Genomic DNA, 15,468 nt, shown 5'->3' with positions numbered 1-15,468 from the left:
AAGCTATATCATAAAATGGATAGTTATGTGTAGAAAATAAATGTAATTTTCTTTACTGTATTGTAGGCTGTGGTTCTTTTTCTGGTACGTTTCTGGATTTCTGCACTGCAGATATCAGTAAGTTGGCTTAGACTCCTTCAATGTGTCCAATTTTATTGTACTTTAGTATTGATATTCTAGGGGTTGTCCACTACTTGATATGTCCCTTTCATATGAACTAATTGTTATAGATGAGCTGTTTACTGAATACCTTGTTTTCCCAAATCCTTCTGTAAAAGGAGCAGATCAGTGATTGGGTGCAGTGGTGATGGAAAACCCCTTTAACACCTTTACGACCTATGATGTACCTATACGGCATAGGTCGCATCCCCCTCCTTGATTCGGGCTCCGGTGCTGAGCCCACATGCTTTCCGGCACATGACAGCTGATTTGATCAGCTGTCATTAGCCTCTAACAGCTGTGGGTGGAATTGCAATCCACCCGCGGCTGTTAACATCTTAAATGCCTCTGTCAAGCTCTAACAGCAGCATTTAACTTGACGGCGCTCGAAGAGCGTCACTAATCCCGTTCATGAGTGCCAACGTCACATGACCGCGGGGCTGCCGATGGGTTGGTTTGACAACTGGGGGTCTGCAGGAGACCCCTGTGCTTGTCATTACAGATCTGCTATAAGTGCCACCCTGTGGCTGGCGTTCATAGCATATTGGCATTTCTGAGCACCAGCGATCAGACATTCGCAGCTTCAAGTCTCCAAAGGAGACTAATGAAGCAAGCAAAAATTTAAAAAAATATATATTTTTATAAATATTAAAAATTAAAACGTATAAAAGTTCAAATCGCCCCCCTTTTCACACCATTCAAAATAAAACAATAGAAAATCAAAATCACTACACACATTTGTTATCACTGCGTTCAGAAACGACTGATCTATCAAAATATAAAAATAATTAATCTGATTGGTAAACAGCGTAACAAGATAAAAAAAATCAAAACGCCAGAATTACGTTTTTTGGTTGCCGCAACATTGCAAAAAATGCAATAACGGGTGATCAAAACATCATATCTACCCCAAAATGGTATCAATAAAAACATAAGCTCCAAGAGCAAAAAATAAACCGTCGCCCAGTCCCAGATCCCGAAAAAAAAAGGGGATGCTATGGGTCTTGGAAAATGGCGTTGTTTTTTTTTTTTTTTTGTTACGAACTTTTGGATTTTCTTTATACCACTTACGGTAAGTTAAAAGGAACCAAGACTTGTCTGGTATCTTCAAATTCTTAATGACCTGGAGAATAATAGCAGGTCAGTTTTAGCATTTAGTGAACATGATTAAAAAAAAAAAACAAACACTTTATGGCTCTGGTAAGAAGGGAAGCAAAAAACAAAAACGAAAAAAAAAACGGAAAATCCCAAGGTGGTGAAGGGGTTGATAATGTACTATTGTAATGTAATATTAACAGCAAAGTTAATCCATATCAAGGAGATCATTGTGGCATTACAAGTGCTTTTTGCCTATTTGGCACCAATGCGCCTCTGTTCTTGGGGAAAGCCCCACGTTTTCTCTCCAATAACATGTAGAGCACATAAAATAACCCATATAAACACATGCTCTATAGAGAATAAAATGAAGCATGTCATAGCAATCCTGGATGACACATTTCAGTTCTGTAGTTGGTGTTGTGCTGTGTATTTTAGGTTTGCCTGTACGGAGAGAAGTGGAACGTGGCAAAAGAGAATTAATCTTCCCTGAAATAGCTAAAGCTCAGCAAAACATATTCAGCAATAACCCACAGTGGAGCAAGAAGCAGCTTCCAGATCGATCGCGGGCAGCCAGGGACCGTGCAAATGAAAAACTAGTGGCTTTCATAGTGAATGCCAAAGAGGCCGAAAATCACCTTATAGCCATTTTGGAAGGGAAGAAAAAGTCACAATGGCTAAAAAAGTTTCAGTCTTCAAAACGACACATAAACTGCCTAGACACCTATATTGAAGATGAACAGCAGATAGAACTGATGACGAGCCACTTGCAGGCAATCTGTGTGAAAAAGGGCAGCAAAACTGAAAACCTAATGCATGGAGATCAGACCCGGTTTATCTTTGAGGTTTTGATTCCTGAGGTAAAATGTATTTCTATTCTAATAACATTTTATGTAAAAAGGTGAATATGTGTGAAACGAGATCACAGCCCAGGTAATGACCTATCACTCTGGTAGTGTTAAGTGGAGATGTTACAGTATATGGCAGGATAAAGTCTTCCCGTCAGTTGGCGAGCCATTGACCTGTCACACAAGGTTCCCATGTCTAATTCATAGCATCTGTAAGATTTGCAATCTTTATCTTTTGAAACAGGAGGAGGGAACATAATTTTTACAGCAGACACCTGTGAGGTAAAGGCTCCTGATTTTCCAAAATTTACAGCAGTAACTTCCATATGACAAGCAAATGTGAAATCGGAATGCATTTTTCCCTTAGTCAAAACAGGCAACATTAGAAAAACATGTACTCGTGTATACGTTTTACCATACTAATAGGATATCCTTTTTTTTTATACTACACTTGGATGTTTGAAAAAAATAAATAAATAAATAACACATTTAAAAGGGATATCCCAGGATTTACAGATTTAGGCCTCATGCACTTGTCAGTATTTTGTAGCAGTATTTTGCATGCCAAATCCAGTAGTGTCACAAAAACACAGAACGGGTGTCAATCTTTCAATTACAGTTTTTCTCTGTAAGGGCCCCATTACATTTAGCGATGCACCAGCGATCCCAACAACAATGCGACCCGGTCAGGATCGCTGGTGCGTCGCTAAATGGTCGCTAGTGAGCTGCCAAACGGGCAGATCTCACAGCGATGCAGCAGCGATCGTTACTTACCTGTCAGAAGTGGCGATGATGAAGTCCTCTGCCCACGTCCACGCGTCGCTCGTGGCGCCAGCAGGAAGCCGACGACGAGAAACGGCCCAGGATGTTCTCGCGCGATCAGCAATAGACAGCGGGGGAGCCGGTCGGAGGTAAGTGTCACATGTAGCGATATCGCTGCTGCGTCACAAAATCGGTGACGCTTTAGCGATATTGCTAGCGATATCTCTGTGTGAAGCCCCCTTAAGTTAAGGGGGTTTTACACATAGCGATATCGCTAGCAATATCGCTAAAACGTCACTGATTTTGTGACGTTATAACGATATTGCTAGCGATATCGCTATGTGTGATACCTCCGACCGGCTCCCCCGCTGTCCGTCACTGATCGCGCGGCTCCATTTCTCGTCGTCTGCTTCCTGCTGGGCTTCCTGCTGTGTGAGATGAGCAACGCTGGACGCGGGCGGGAGGACGTCAGGATCGCTGTGTGTGAAAGGTGAGTATCGTGCGCTGCGTCGCTGCTGCATCGCTGTGAGATCTGCCTGTGTGAAAGCTCACTACCGATCATTTAGCGATGCACCAGCGATCCTGACCGGGTCGGATCGCTGGTCGGATCGCTGGTGCATTGCTAAATGTAAAAGGCCCTTTACACTCCTGGTTTTGGCATAAAAATACTAACATGTGAATGAGGCCTTATCTTGTAACAACAACAAAAATCCTACTCTGCAACTCCTGTTGTCCCTGGAGTATGTTTATTTTGCAACAGCAATTTCATAGCTACTGCAGCCCATCAATGCCCTCGAGTAGGGTATAAGGATTGTTTTTGTGAGACCATATTCACAGATTAAGTATTCAGTCAGTATTTCCTCAGTGTGTGTAAGCCAAAACCATCAGTGGGTGATAATCCAGAAGTGGTGACGGGTTTCTATTATACTTTTCCTCTGATTGTTCCACTCCTGGTTTTGGCTTACACAAACTGAGGTAAAATAGTGACCAAATACTGAGCGTGTGAACATGACATCTGTATCAATGTCTGCCTTACCAGTTTCTACTTCCTTTGCTGGGCATTCACGTGTTTGTCGCAGGTCATGCAATAATCCAGTATACATACTCTGCCCCATGACAGTATCGACCTTGCATTACACATTCAACATCATGAAACCTCCCAGGCCTCAGCCATCGCAGAATCGCTGACTACCCCTGAAGCTAAAGTGAATTTACCAGACCATTTTCAGGGGACCAAAATACATTTTTTATCATTGTACTTCAGACTCTACCCAATATGGTCCTGTACTTAGAGCCAATGTGTGTAGGACTCATCATTTCCCTCCTTGCAGTGCCATGCCCAGGCTTGGTGCTTCTCTTTACGCCCTGATGCTCCAAAAGTCTCCTCAGTTAACTCATTTTTTTGAGGCCCTTGGACTCCTGATTAGGCTATGTGCACACGTAGATTGGTAAAGTCTCAGGTCAAAAGACCTGCGGTTTAGCCCTGCGGTTTCACACCTCACAATGGTGAAGGTGTGAAACCGCTACGGATTCCGCACAAAGAATTGACATGCTGCGGATTTGAACCCGCAGCAAATCCGCGTGGAAAAATCCGCAGCATGTGCACAGCGTTTTTCAGTTTACCATTGAAAATAATGGTACTGTAAAACGCAGCTAAATCTGCTGCGGACCCGCAGAGCCTGAAACGCTGCGGATCCGCAGCAGAATCCACACCGTGTGCACATAGCCTGAGAGTCCTAAAATAGGGGCGATGTACTGCTGAAGAAAACAGTATTGACTTTTAGTGCTGGGCCACTCACTCATAATGGAATGACCAGACTCATTGCTACCAGTTTCTTACTGGAATTTGACTAAATCAAGAACATTAGTAAGATTTCCTCTTTCTAATTGGCTTGATGCCGTCCTGTCCCTGGCAATCCACCTTCATATGTAGTTGCGTGAATGCAGACAGAAAAGCTCCGGGTACTCTTCACCTCCACCCAAGACTCCGGTGCCAACTGCACTCACAGAGGAGCCCATGCAGATTGGCATAACTCAAACCTATCAACAACAAGGTGTCAAAGTGTATAAAATTTGATCCTGTGGAGCGTTTGGCAATTAGATAATACCTGCTCAAGACAATCGCTGCCTGAAAAATGCCAAAGAGTAAGTGGGTTTTGTGAGACATACAGGTATCCTTCTTTTCAGCAATAACTGTATGCCTATTTTAACCCCTTAACCCCCCAGCCTGTCTTCACCTTCCTGAACAAGCCAAATTTTACAATTCTGACCAATGTCACTTTATGTGGTAATAACTCTGGAACGCTTCAATATATCCTAGTGATTCTGAGATTGTTTTTTTTTTTTTTCTTGACACATTGTACTTTATGTGGTAAATTTAGGTTTATATTTTTTGCCTCTATTTGTTAAAATATCAGAATTTTGGCAAAAATTTTGAAAATGTTGCAATTTTCAAACTTTTAATTTTTATGCCTTTAAAACAGGTAGTTATATCACACAAATAGTTAATAAGTATAATTTACCACATGTCTACTATACATCTGCACCATTATTGAAATATATTTTTTTCGTTAGGAAGTTAGAAGGGTTAAAAGTTGATCAGCAATTTTTTTTTTTTTTTTTTTTTTCAAACAAAATTTACAGAACCATTTTTTTAGGGACCACATCACATTTAAAGTGACTTTGAGGGCCTATGTGAGAGAAAATAAACAAAAGTGACATTATAAAGTCAAAGTGCTAAAAGCATGCAAACCTTCACATGCTTCACAGGAATTAATGCTTTCGCGCCAGAGCTCGATTTCACTTTCATGACCAAGCCAATTTTTTCAATTCTGACCAGTGTCCCTTTATGAAGTAATGACTCTTAATAACTGTAATAATGCTTCAACGTATTCCAGTGAATCCGAGATTGTTTTTCTTGAGATGTATTGTACTTCATGACAGTGGTAAAATGTGTTCGATATAACTTGCGTTTATTCCTGAAAATATCGGAAACTTGGCAAAAATATTGCAATTTTTATGCCCTTAAACCAAAGAGTAACCATATTTTGCGGGTTATAAGACGCACCCCAAATTTTGGGGCGGAAAATAGGGAGTTTTTGTTTTTTTTTGTTTTTTTATAAAATGGTGTGTGTCATCTTCTTTTGTGGTAGCTTACCTGAGGTCCCTGGTGGCAGGTTTGCTGCTGGCTGAGGCAGGAGATGCTGCAGGCTCCAGGCTGGTAGGGACGGGGTATTCGGCTGCAGGAGTTGGCCCATGTCTGCGACCCCTGGGAAAATGGCTGCCGGAGGTGGCGCATGAGCAATTGAGATTTTGGGAGCCTTTGGCAGCCATTTTCCAAGCTTCCACAGTATAGAAGATATATGGAAAGAGTGGGGCTCTGGGCTTTCACAAAATGTTGGCGGAGCACCTGTACTGCCGAACACCTCGCCGTACCAGCCTGGGGCCCGCAGCCATTGCCTGACTCCTGCTTCCGCAAAAGCTTCTGGCAGCAGCGACCTTGGGACTCCGCTCCACCACAACTACAATTCAGATTGACGCACCCCCATTTTCCCCCCAAATTTGGTGGACGAAAAGTGCTTCTTATCATCCGAAAAACACAGTATGTCACACAAAATAGTTCATAAATAACATTTACCACATGTCTACTTTTACATGAGCACAATTTTTTTATTACGAAGTTATAAGGGTTAAAAGTTGATCAACAATTTCTAATTTTTCCATAAAATTAACAAAACAATTTTTTTATTAACCACATCACATTTTAAGTGACCTTGAGGGGCCTATATCACAGAAAATACCCAAAAGTGACCCCATTCTAAAATCTGAACCCCTCTAGGTGCTCAAAACCGTATTCAAGAAGTTTATTAACTCTTCGGGTGCTTCACAGGAATTAATGGAATGTGGAAGGAAACATTGAACATTTCAACTTTTTCCCACAAAAATGTTAGCCCCAAATGTTTAATTTTCACAAGGGTAACAGGAGAAATTGCACAACAAATTTTATGGTGCATTTTATCCTGAGTATGCCAATACCCCATATTTGGTGGAAAACTACTGTTTGGGCGCACGGCAAGGCTCAGAAGGGAAGGAGCACAGTGTGAGTTTTGGAATGTGAAATCGGCTGGAATAGATAGCACATGCCATGTCGCGTTTGGAGAGCCCCTGAGATGCCTAAACAGTGGAAACCCCGCCATAAATTACTCCATTTTGGAAACGAGACCCCTCATAGAATTTAACTAGATATTTTGTGAGCATCTTGAACCCTGAGTGCCTGGAATAGGTTGCGGATACCATATCACATTTGAAAAGCACCTGACCTGCCAAAACAGCAGAAATCCCCACAAGACATCCCATTTTGTAAACTACACCTCTCAAGGAATTCATCTAGGGGAGTATTGAGTATTTTTAACCTTCAGGCGATTCACAAACTTGTATAACATTGGGCTGAGTAAATTAAATATTACTATTTTCCCTGCACCCATGACAGCACCACATGAGAGAGGGATCCGCCAGGACAAGAACCTACTGAGACTTAAGGGGTGGCACCTCTCCCCCGCTTCAGTTGGGTTCCTGTCCTGGCGTCCCAGGCCCGTCCCGGCGAGGGAAGAACAGGTAGCTTACCTGTAGCGCCGGCCGTCGGGTCCTGGTAGCACAGTCCCTGGTGTTCCCTTGGGCTCCGGGTTCGTGTGGGCACGGATGGGATCCCAGTGGCTCCGGGGAGCCCCCACTGCGCCGCCCTCCCCTTGCACACGCCACATCTCGATCCCCGTGGCAGGGGAGAGACGCTGGCTTCTTCCGGCCGCTGACGTCAGCAGCGCTATGGATGCTGGGAGCGCCGGCTGACGTCAGCAGAAGGCGACGGTACAATGGCGGCGGGTGCAACGCCGGCCGGCTTTCGGAAGCGGTCGGCTGGCGGTCGCAGGGGGGAGGGGGGGGGAGACGCTCACCTGAGGACGGAGGTGCGTCATTTAAAAGGAAGAGGCAGCGGCAGAACGAGCGGTGCAAGATGGAGTCGGAGCAGGAGCGTTCAGCGTCCCTGCCTCCCTCTGGCAGAAAACATGGAAGCCATTCAAGCAGCAGTCGCCCCAGCCGCAGGTCGGGGGACTCATCAAGGTCCAAAGCGCACAGGTCACGTGCTCCGACGCAGCCTCCGAGTCCGGTACCCTTGATTACGGGTGGTGAGTGATATTCGTGAATGTTAGCATTTATGTTAATAGGGATTTTCTGTTGTGTGCTCTACCCTGTAGGAAAGGCCCAGAAAAGCAGGAAGCAAGAAGAACATTAGGGACTGTGCTATATGTAAATCTCCCCTAGCAAGAGACTGGCAGAAAGATCTCTGTGCCTCTTGCAGTCAGCGGACTATGGCGGAGGAAGCGCTTAGTTTCGCAGCCAATCTGATATCTGCCTTCAGGTCAGAAATGGAGGGTTCAATAAAGTCCCTATTGAAAAAAGGGAAGAAAAGTAGGAGGAATCCCCCTAGTTCCCCCTCAGATTCTGCATCAGTTTCGTCTCATGCGGAACAATCCTCCTCCTCAGACTCCTCAGACAGTGACACGGGGGGGTAAGCCATGTTTCCCTGTAGAAGACACAGATGCCCTCCTAAAGGCCATTACAACCACAATGGGCCTACAGGAAAAAAGGGCGGCTAAAACCCTAGAGGACGTCATGTTTGGGGGGCTTCAGGAGAGGGAAAAAGCGGACCTTTCCAGTGAATGAGAAAATCCAGGCGCTTATTGAGAAAGAGTGGAAGAAACCCGAAAAATCGGGCCCTTCCGTCTACCTCTAAGAGACGATATCCCTTTGAGCACAAGAATGCAGAAATATGGGACAAAGTCCCAAAAATAGATGCAGCAGTATCCAGGTCTTCTAAAAGGTCGGCCCTGCCCTTGGAAGACGCAGGGTTTCTTTGAGACCTGCTGGACAAGAAGGCGGACTCATATTTGAGGCACGCGTGGGAAGCGACAGCAGGAGGACTAAAGCTGGCGATAGCAGGCACCTGCACGGCACGCTCCCTCATGATCTGGCTGCAGCAGTTAGAAGAGAAGCTGGCATCAAAGGTCCCAAGAGAGAAAATTTTAGCAGAAATGTATCTCTTGCACGGGGCAGCAGCTTTTTTGGCAGATACCTCGGCGGACTCTATGCGGTTGACAGCTAGGGCAGCGGGACTATCAAATGCTGCTAGACGCGCGTTATGGCTTAAGGGCTGCCCGGGTGACCTACAGTCCAAAGCTAAATTGTGCTCTCTCCCCTGCGATGGTCGGTTCTTATTCGGCAAGAACTTGGACGATATTCTAGAGAAAGCAAGCGATAAGAAAAAAGGCTTCCCCAGATTCCCGATGGATCAGAGAAGACAGCCCTTTCGGAGGGGAAGATTCAATAGGGGGCGTCCTCCCGCTGACAGGAGAAGATGGGAGGATAAAAGGAAAAGAGTCGGGATTTATGTTTGGTGGAGGCACCTCCACCTCAAAGAAATCACCACAATGACGCCAGCATTCCAGTGGGGGGGGAGATTGGCACTCTTTTTCCAGGCCTGGGAAAAGATCTCCTCCGATACCTGGATCTTGAGCATCCTAAGAGAAGGCCTGAGAATCCCCTTTATTCGCCAGCCAAAACCCGTGGTCGTCATCACACCCATCAGGAAGGTGACCGAAGAACAGTTGGCCTTAGAAGCAGAGATCCTGAGCCTGGTAGACAAGCAGGTACTTTACGAAGTCCCACACACACAGGAAGGGGGTTCTATTCACCCCTTTTTCTGACAAAAAAAAACGGATCAATCATTCAGGACGATTATAAATCTCAGACGGCTCAATCGATGGATAAGAAACCAGACCTTCAAGATGGAATCAGTGGCTATGGCGGTGAAGCTGCTACATCAAGATTGCTTCATGGCCGTAGTCGACTTAAAGGATGCATATTATCACATCCCTATCCATCCAGATCACCAAAAATACTTGAGGGTAGCGCTTTATATTCAAGGCATACTGAGGCATTTTCAGTTCAGAGCTCTTCCGTTTGGCATATCCATAGCCCCGAGTGTTTTCACCAAGGTCATAGCGGAAGTGACAGCCTTTCTCCGGATTCACGATACGGTCATAATACCATACCTGGACAATTTTCTTATAGTGGGCAGTTCAGCGGACCACTGTACGGCGCAGTTGAGCCGGGTGATAAACACCTTGTAAGAATTAGGGTAGATAGTCAATTTAAAAAAATCAAATTGCAACCCCTAAAAAAAACAGACCTTCCTGGGATTTATCCTAGATTCAGAAAGGCAAGAGTGTCTGCTCCCAGAGTCCAAAATAGAGAAGGTGCAAAATCTGGCCTTGGCAGCCTGAAACCAACCATGTATGACATTGAGAAGGGCAATGTCCCTACTAGGTACCCTACCTAACATCCTGTATTCCGGCGGTCATGTGGGCTCAGTTTCACACCCGGCAGCTCCAGGGGGAGATATTATCAGAACAAAGGTCGCTAAGAGGGCGTTTAGAAGGAAAGCTGGAGCTTTCCGTAAAAACCAGAGACCCTCTCAACTGGTGGCTGGACGGTACAAATCTGACCTCAGGAATACCGTGGGACAGACAGACGACGGAAGTAATATTAACAGATGCAAGCTCCTCGGGGTGGGGGACACACCTAAGGGGCCTCATAGGTCAGGGTTCCTGGACACCTCAAGAAAGGGAAGCATCTTCCAACCTGAGAGAACTGTGGGCAGTGAACAAGGCCCTAAGTCACTTCATTCCGCTACTCCAGGGTCGCAATGTACGCATCATGTCAGACAACAGGGTAGCAGTGGCATACATCAACCACCAAGGAGGGACAAGATCACACTCCCTAATGGAAGCGGCAAACGACATTCTGGGCAGAGCAGAGGAACACCTACACTCCTTGACAGCCTTACACATAAAAGGGGCAGAAAACAAAGAGGCAGATTTTCTGAGTCGCAATACCCTGAGGCAAGGAGAATGGACGCTAAATCGGTCCATTTTTCAAAAAATAACGCAGCTTTGGGGGAAACCAGTGATAGACCTCTTTGCCAACAAGCACAACAGGCAAACAGAAAGGTTCTGCTCTCTAAACCCGAGGGAGAAGCCATTGGCAGTGGACTCATTGCACATCCAGTGGAACTTCAGGCTGGCTTATGTGTCCCCCCCCCCCCCCCCAGTGGCTCTGATCCCAACAGTTGTCAGAAAGATCAGAAACTATCAAGCCAGGGTGATTCTAATAGCCCCTTTTTGGCCAAAAAGGCCCTGGTTTGCTCTGCTACGAATGATGTCCCTCTCCGATCCATGGATTCTGCCAGAAATCCCGGACCTACTAGCTCAAGGCCCAATATTCCACGCTCAGGTCAAAGGATTCCATCTGACGGCGTGGAATTTGAAAGGTTACTTTTAATGGATAGAGGGTTCTCCCCCGGGTTGGTGGCCACTCTGCTAAAGAGCAGGAAACCAGTGACGACTAACATCTATGGCAGAACATGGAATAAGTTCCTAGGTAAGCCGTTAGGAAATGAACCCCCGATTAGTGCCATCCTGGAGTTCTTGCAGTCGGGGTTGCAGATAGGATTAGCGGTGAATGCACTTAAAGTTCAGGTGTCTGCACTAGGGACGCTCTACAACTACAAATTGGCATCAAATAGATGGGTAGCCAGATTCATTAAATCCTGCCATAGAGCTAGGCCTATCTCAATACCCAGAATAGCCCCCTGGGATTTAAACCTAGTGCTAGAAGCCCTTACAAAGGAACCGTATGAGCCATTACACCAGCTACCCCTAAAGTTTCTGACCCTAAAAACGATAATTTTAGTGGCCCTTACATCAGCCCGCAGAATAAGTGACTTACAGGCTCTCTCAGTAAAGCCACCTTATACGCAAGTCTTTCAGGATAGGGTAGTGTTAAGAACAGACCCCGCTTATCTACCTAAGGTAGCATCAGATTTCCATTGGGGCCAGAAAATTGTCCTCCCAGAAAATTGTCCTCCCATCTTTCTGCGAGAATCCAAAAAATCTGGGGGAGGAAAAATTCCATAGTTTGGATGTTAAGAGAGCTCTATTAGAATACATGTCTGTCACTAGCCAGTGGAGGAGGTCCCAGTCCCTATTCGTAGCTTTTCAGGGTGCCAGGAAAGGCTATGGGGTTTCAAAAGGGACTATTGCTAGATGGATTAGGGAAGCCATTAGTGTAGCCTACTCAGCTACTGGTATCCCGATTCCTGACGGCATCAAGGCTCATTCCACCAGAGCTGTGGCGACCTCCTGGGCTGAAAAGGCAGAGGTATCGATTGAACAGATTTGTAAGGCTGCTACCTGGGCCTCACCTTCAACCTTCTTTATGCACTATAGACTAAATCTATCCTCCTCTGCTGACTTAACCTTTGATAGAAGGGTGCTGCAAGCGGTGGTCCCTCCCTAACGTGTTTCGAAGTCTCCAAAAATCTCTCATGTGGTGCTGTCATGGGTGAAGGGAAAACCACCATGGTTACTTACCGGTAGCCGGTTTTCCCGGAACCCATGACAGCACCCGTATATCCCCCCCCTTTTCACCGTATGGGTGTGCACATTTAGTAGTGTGTTTTTGAGTGATGTGGTGTTGGATTAAACATGTAACTAACCGGGAAGTCCTCTCAATGCTCTGTAACCCAACTGAAGCGGGGGAGAGATGCTGCCCCTTATGTCTCAGTAGGTTCCTGTCCTGGCGGGGCGGATCCCTCTCTCATGTGGTACTGTCATGGGTTCCGGAAAAAACGGCTACCGGTAAGTAACCATGGTGGTTTTTTCCACTAAAAGGTTTCTTTGACTCAAAGGTCGCAATTTTCAAAAGTGGCTTAAAACAAACACTGCAATTTGTTACTCAATTTCACCTGAGTACATGAATACCCCATAAGTGGTTGAAAATTACTTTGAATCACAGTGCAAAGCTCAGAAGGGAAGGAGCCCATATTACAGTGCAGATTTTGCTGCACTGGTTTGAGGGTGCCATGTCACATTAGCAGAGCCCCTGTGGTTTCTGAACAGCAGAGCCCCTGTGGTTTCAGAACAGCAGAACCCCCATAAGAGACCCCATTCTACAAACTACGCCTCTCAATGAATTCATCTAGAGATGCAGTGATCATATTAACACCACAGGTGTGTCACAGCATTTTATACCATTGGGCAGTGAAGAAAAAAATAATTAAATTTGTACCACAAAAAATTAGTTTTAGCCCCAGATTTTACATTTTCACACTGGGAAATGGGTAAAGTTGTGCCAAAATGTGTCACACAATTTCTGCTGAACATGGCCATACCCCTTTACAGTACTACAGTACTATGATGCCGGACCTAGCCCTGACCACCCCTAGGTAGAGAAACCATGGGCTATTCAGAGGCACAAGACGGTCCGAGCGGCCCCCACTGCTCCACCAACGCAAGGCGAAGGTGCTGCAAGGAGGCAGACGGTCCCTCTCCTCGGCTGAAGCTGGACGGAGTTAGGGTGCCTGCACCGTCCAGGATCCCCACACCCCCCCCCGCTCCCTGGTTTGTAGTTCGCCCTGAAGGGCCTACCTGGAGTGGACAGCCGCATTTAAGGTACGGGCGTGCGGGGGGCTCCTGAGCAGCAGCGGCAGTGTGCGTCCCCCTAAGGCCTCGTGTCCATAGTAAGAAGAAAAGAAAAAAATTTGGGGGGATATATAAAACGCCTGGCAGGCACAATGTGGCTGGGAAAGGGAAATTGCACACTTTTCTCTACGCTGCATGCACTTCTTGTAAGGCCCCGTTTCCACGAGCGCAGAGCGCCAAAGTGTGCGAGGCCTGCGACTCCGAACGTGCCCAGGAGCCCCCCTCGGCGACTGAATCCAGAGAGCCGAATCTTCCAGAATGGGCACTATCATTGTCACAGTCTATGGCCTTGCATACAAAGGCGATCGAGTCCCTTCACGCCCCAAAGGGAGGCAAGGATAGTGGCTCGCTTATCTGGGAAGGGTCCTCCACCTCACAGGAACCTTCGGCCTGCAGGGGCCGTTCCCATGCCAGACAGAGGCGAAGGAAAGGTCTCCCGGCCTATCCGGTGCCTCTGCATCGGGGAGTTCAGCATCACGCTCCTCTTCACCAGCGAGCGGGAGCGGTCAGAGTTTAGATCGTGACTCAGACGAGCCACTTGATCTAGATACCCCGGGATGCCGGGAGACAGTGGACAGCCTCATTGAAGCTGTCAATCAAACCCTGAGGATTGAAGATGATGCTATCTTGGCCGTGAGCCATAAGGTAGCCTTTAAGCGGGCTAAGCACCCGCATAGAGTATTTGGCACTCACCCAGAATTTGAGGATATAGTGCAGCGCCACAGAGAACGCCCAGACAAGTGCTTCTCGGGCCAGAAGTCTATAGCTAACGCCTTGCAGGATAGAGGCCTACCTGCGGAGGTGTCTGAGGTCGCAAGTCAGATTGCTATGGCTGGAGACTACTTAATTAATGCTTCTTTGGATGCGTCTAATTGTGCGGCATTTGCAGCCACTAACGCAGTAGCCATTAGGAGAGCCCTCTGGTTGGTTGAGAACTTGGCGAGCCGATTCAATTTCCAAGAAGTCCTTGACTTCCTTGCCCTATCAGGTTGGCCGCCTGTTTGGGGAGAAGTTGGATTGGCTCATCTCTGATGCGACAGGAGGGAAAAGCAGCTTCCTCCCGCAGCTAAAGGCGAAACAACCTTTTCGCCAGGTCCCGACACGTTTTCAAGCCTTCCGCAACACCAGCAGCCAGTTCAGCCGGCCCACCTCGCTCCAACCAGGATAGGGAGCGACAGGTCTCATATAGACCCATTCCGGTGGGAAGGATGAGCACTCGCCAGCCCAGGTCGAGAGGAGCCAGGGCCCAGAGACCCTCAGCCAAATGAGCAGCAGGGTGGGCGGCCGCCTGCTCCTTTTTCGCCATATCTGGACCGAGGTAGCACACGACTTATGGGTGGTAGAACTGGTGACTTCAGGGTACAAAATAGAGTTCATCAGGTACCCTCCTGTTTTTTCTCTCCCGACTTCCCAAGGTGGAGCCCTGGGCGAAAGCGCTGCTAGGGGCCATCAATTCACTCCAAAACAACGGAGTCATTGTTCCCGTACCAGAGCATGAAAAAGCTCAGGGTTTTTATTCCAATCTGTTCGCGGTCCCCAAAAAGGACGGGACAGTCAGACCGGTTTTGGACCTGAAGCTCCTAAACAGGTTCATCATAGTCAAGCATTTCAGGATGGAATCTCTCCGTTCTGTTACTGTATATCAGCCATGGAGCAGGGAGAGTACTTGGCCTCGATAGACATCCAGGATGCCTACCTGCACGTTCCCATTTTTCCTCCGCATCAAAAGTTTCTTCGGTTCGCCATCAATGGTTGACATTTTCAATTCGCAGCACTCCCATTCGGGATAGCCACCGCACCCAGAGTGTTCACAAAGGTAATGGCAGTCGTGATGGCCATCTTACACTCGCGGGGCATAGTTGTCTTGCCATACTTAGACGACCTCTTGGTGAAGGGTCCCTCATTTCGGGCGTGCAAGGAGAATGTCAGCATTACACTGGATACACTCTCCCGCTTAGGTTGGTTGGTCAACAGGAAGAAATCATCTCTGGTCCCAGCTCGGAGGATTG

At 46.8% G+C, this 15,468-nt stretch overlaps 1 protein-coding gene across 8 annotated transcripts in view; it reads left to right on the top strand.

Annotated features, from left to right (window-relative positions):
- The window catches only part of PWWP3A (PWWP domain containing 3A, DNA repair factor), a 143,166-nt gene that overhangs the window by 115,671 nt on the left and 12,027 nt on the right, over positions 1 to 15,468 (top strand). For all 8 annotated transcript variants that reach the window (XM_073547210.1, XM_073547235.1, XM_073547222.1 and 5 more), the window contains exons 11-12: positions 67 to 117; positions 1,693 to 2,114. In XM_073547210.1, the coding sequence (XP_073403311.1) occupies positions 67 to 117; positions 1,693 to 2,114 (473 nt within the window). The remainder of the gene's footprint in view (positions 1 to 66; positions 118 to 1,692; positions 2,115 to 15,468) is intronic.

The sequence above is a fragment of the Dendrobates tinctorius genome, unplaced genomic scaffold (genome assembly GCF_039654945.1).
Source record: "Dendrobates tinctorius isolate UK_male_01 unplaced genomic scaffold, ASM3965494v1 ptg000011l, whole genome shotgun sequence".
Classification (NCBI taxonomy): domain Eukaryota; kingdom Metazoa; phylum Chordata; class Amphibia; order Anura; family Dendrobatidae; genus Dendrobates; species Dendrobates tinctorius.
The sequence above is the reverse complement of the archived record's forward strand: the minus strand, read 5'-3'. Positions and strand labels throughout refer to the sequence as shown.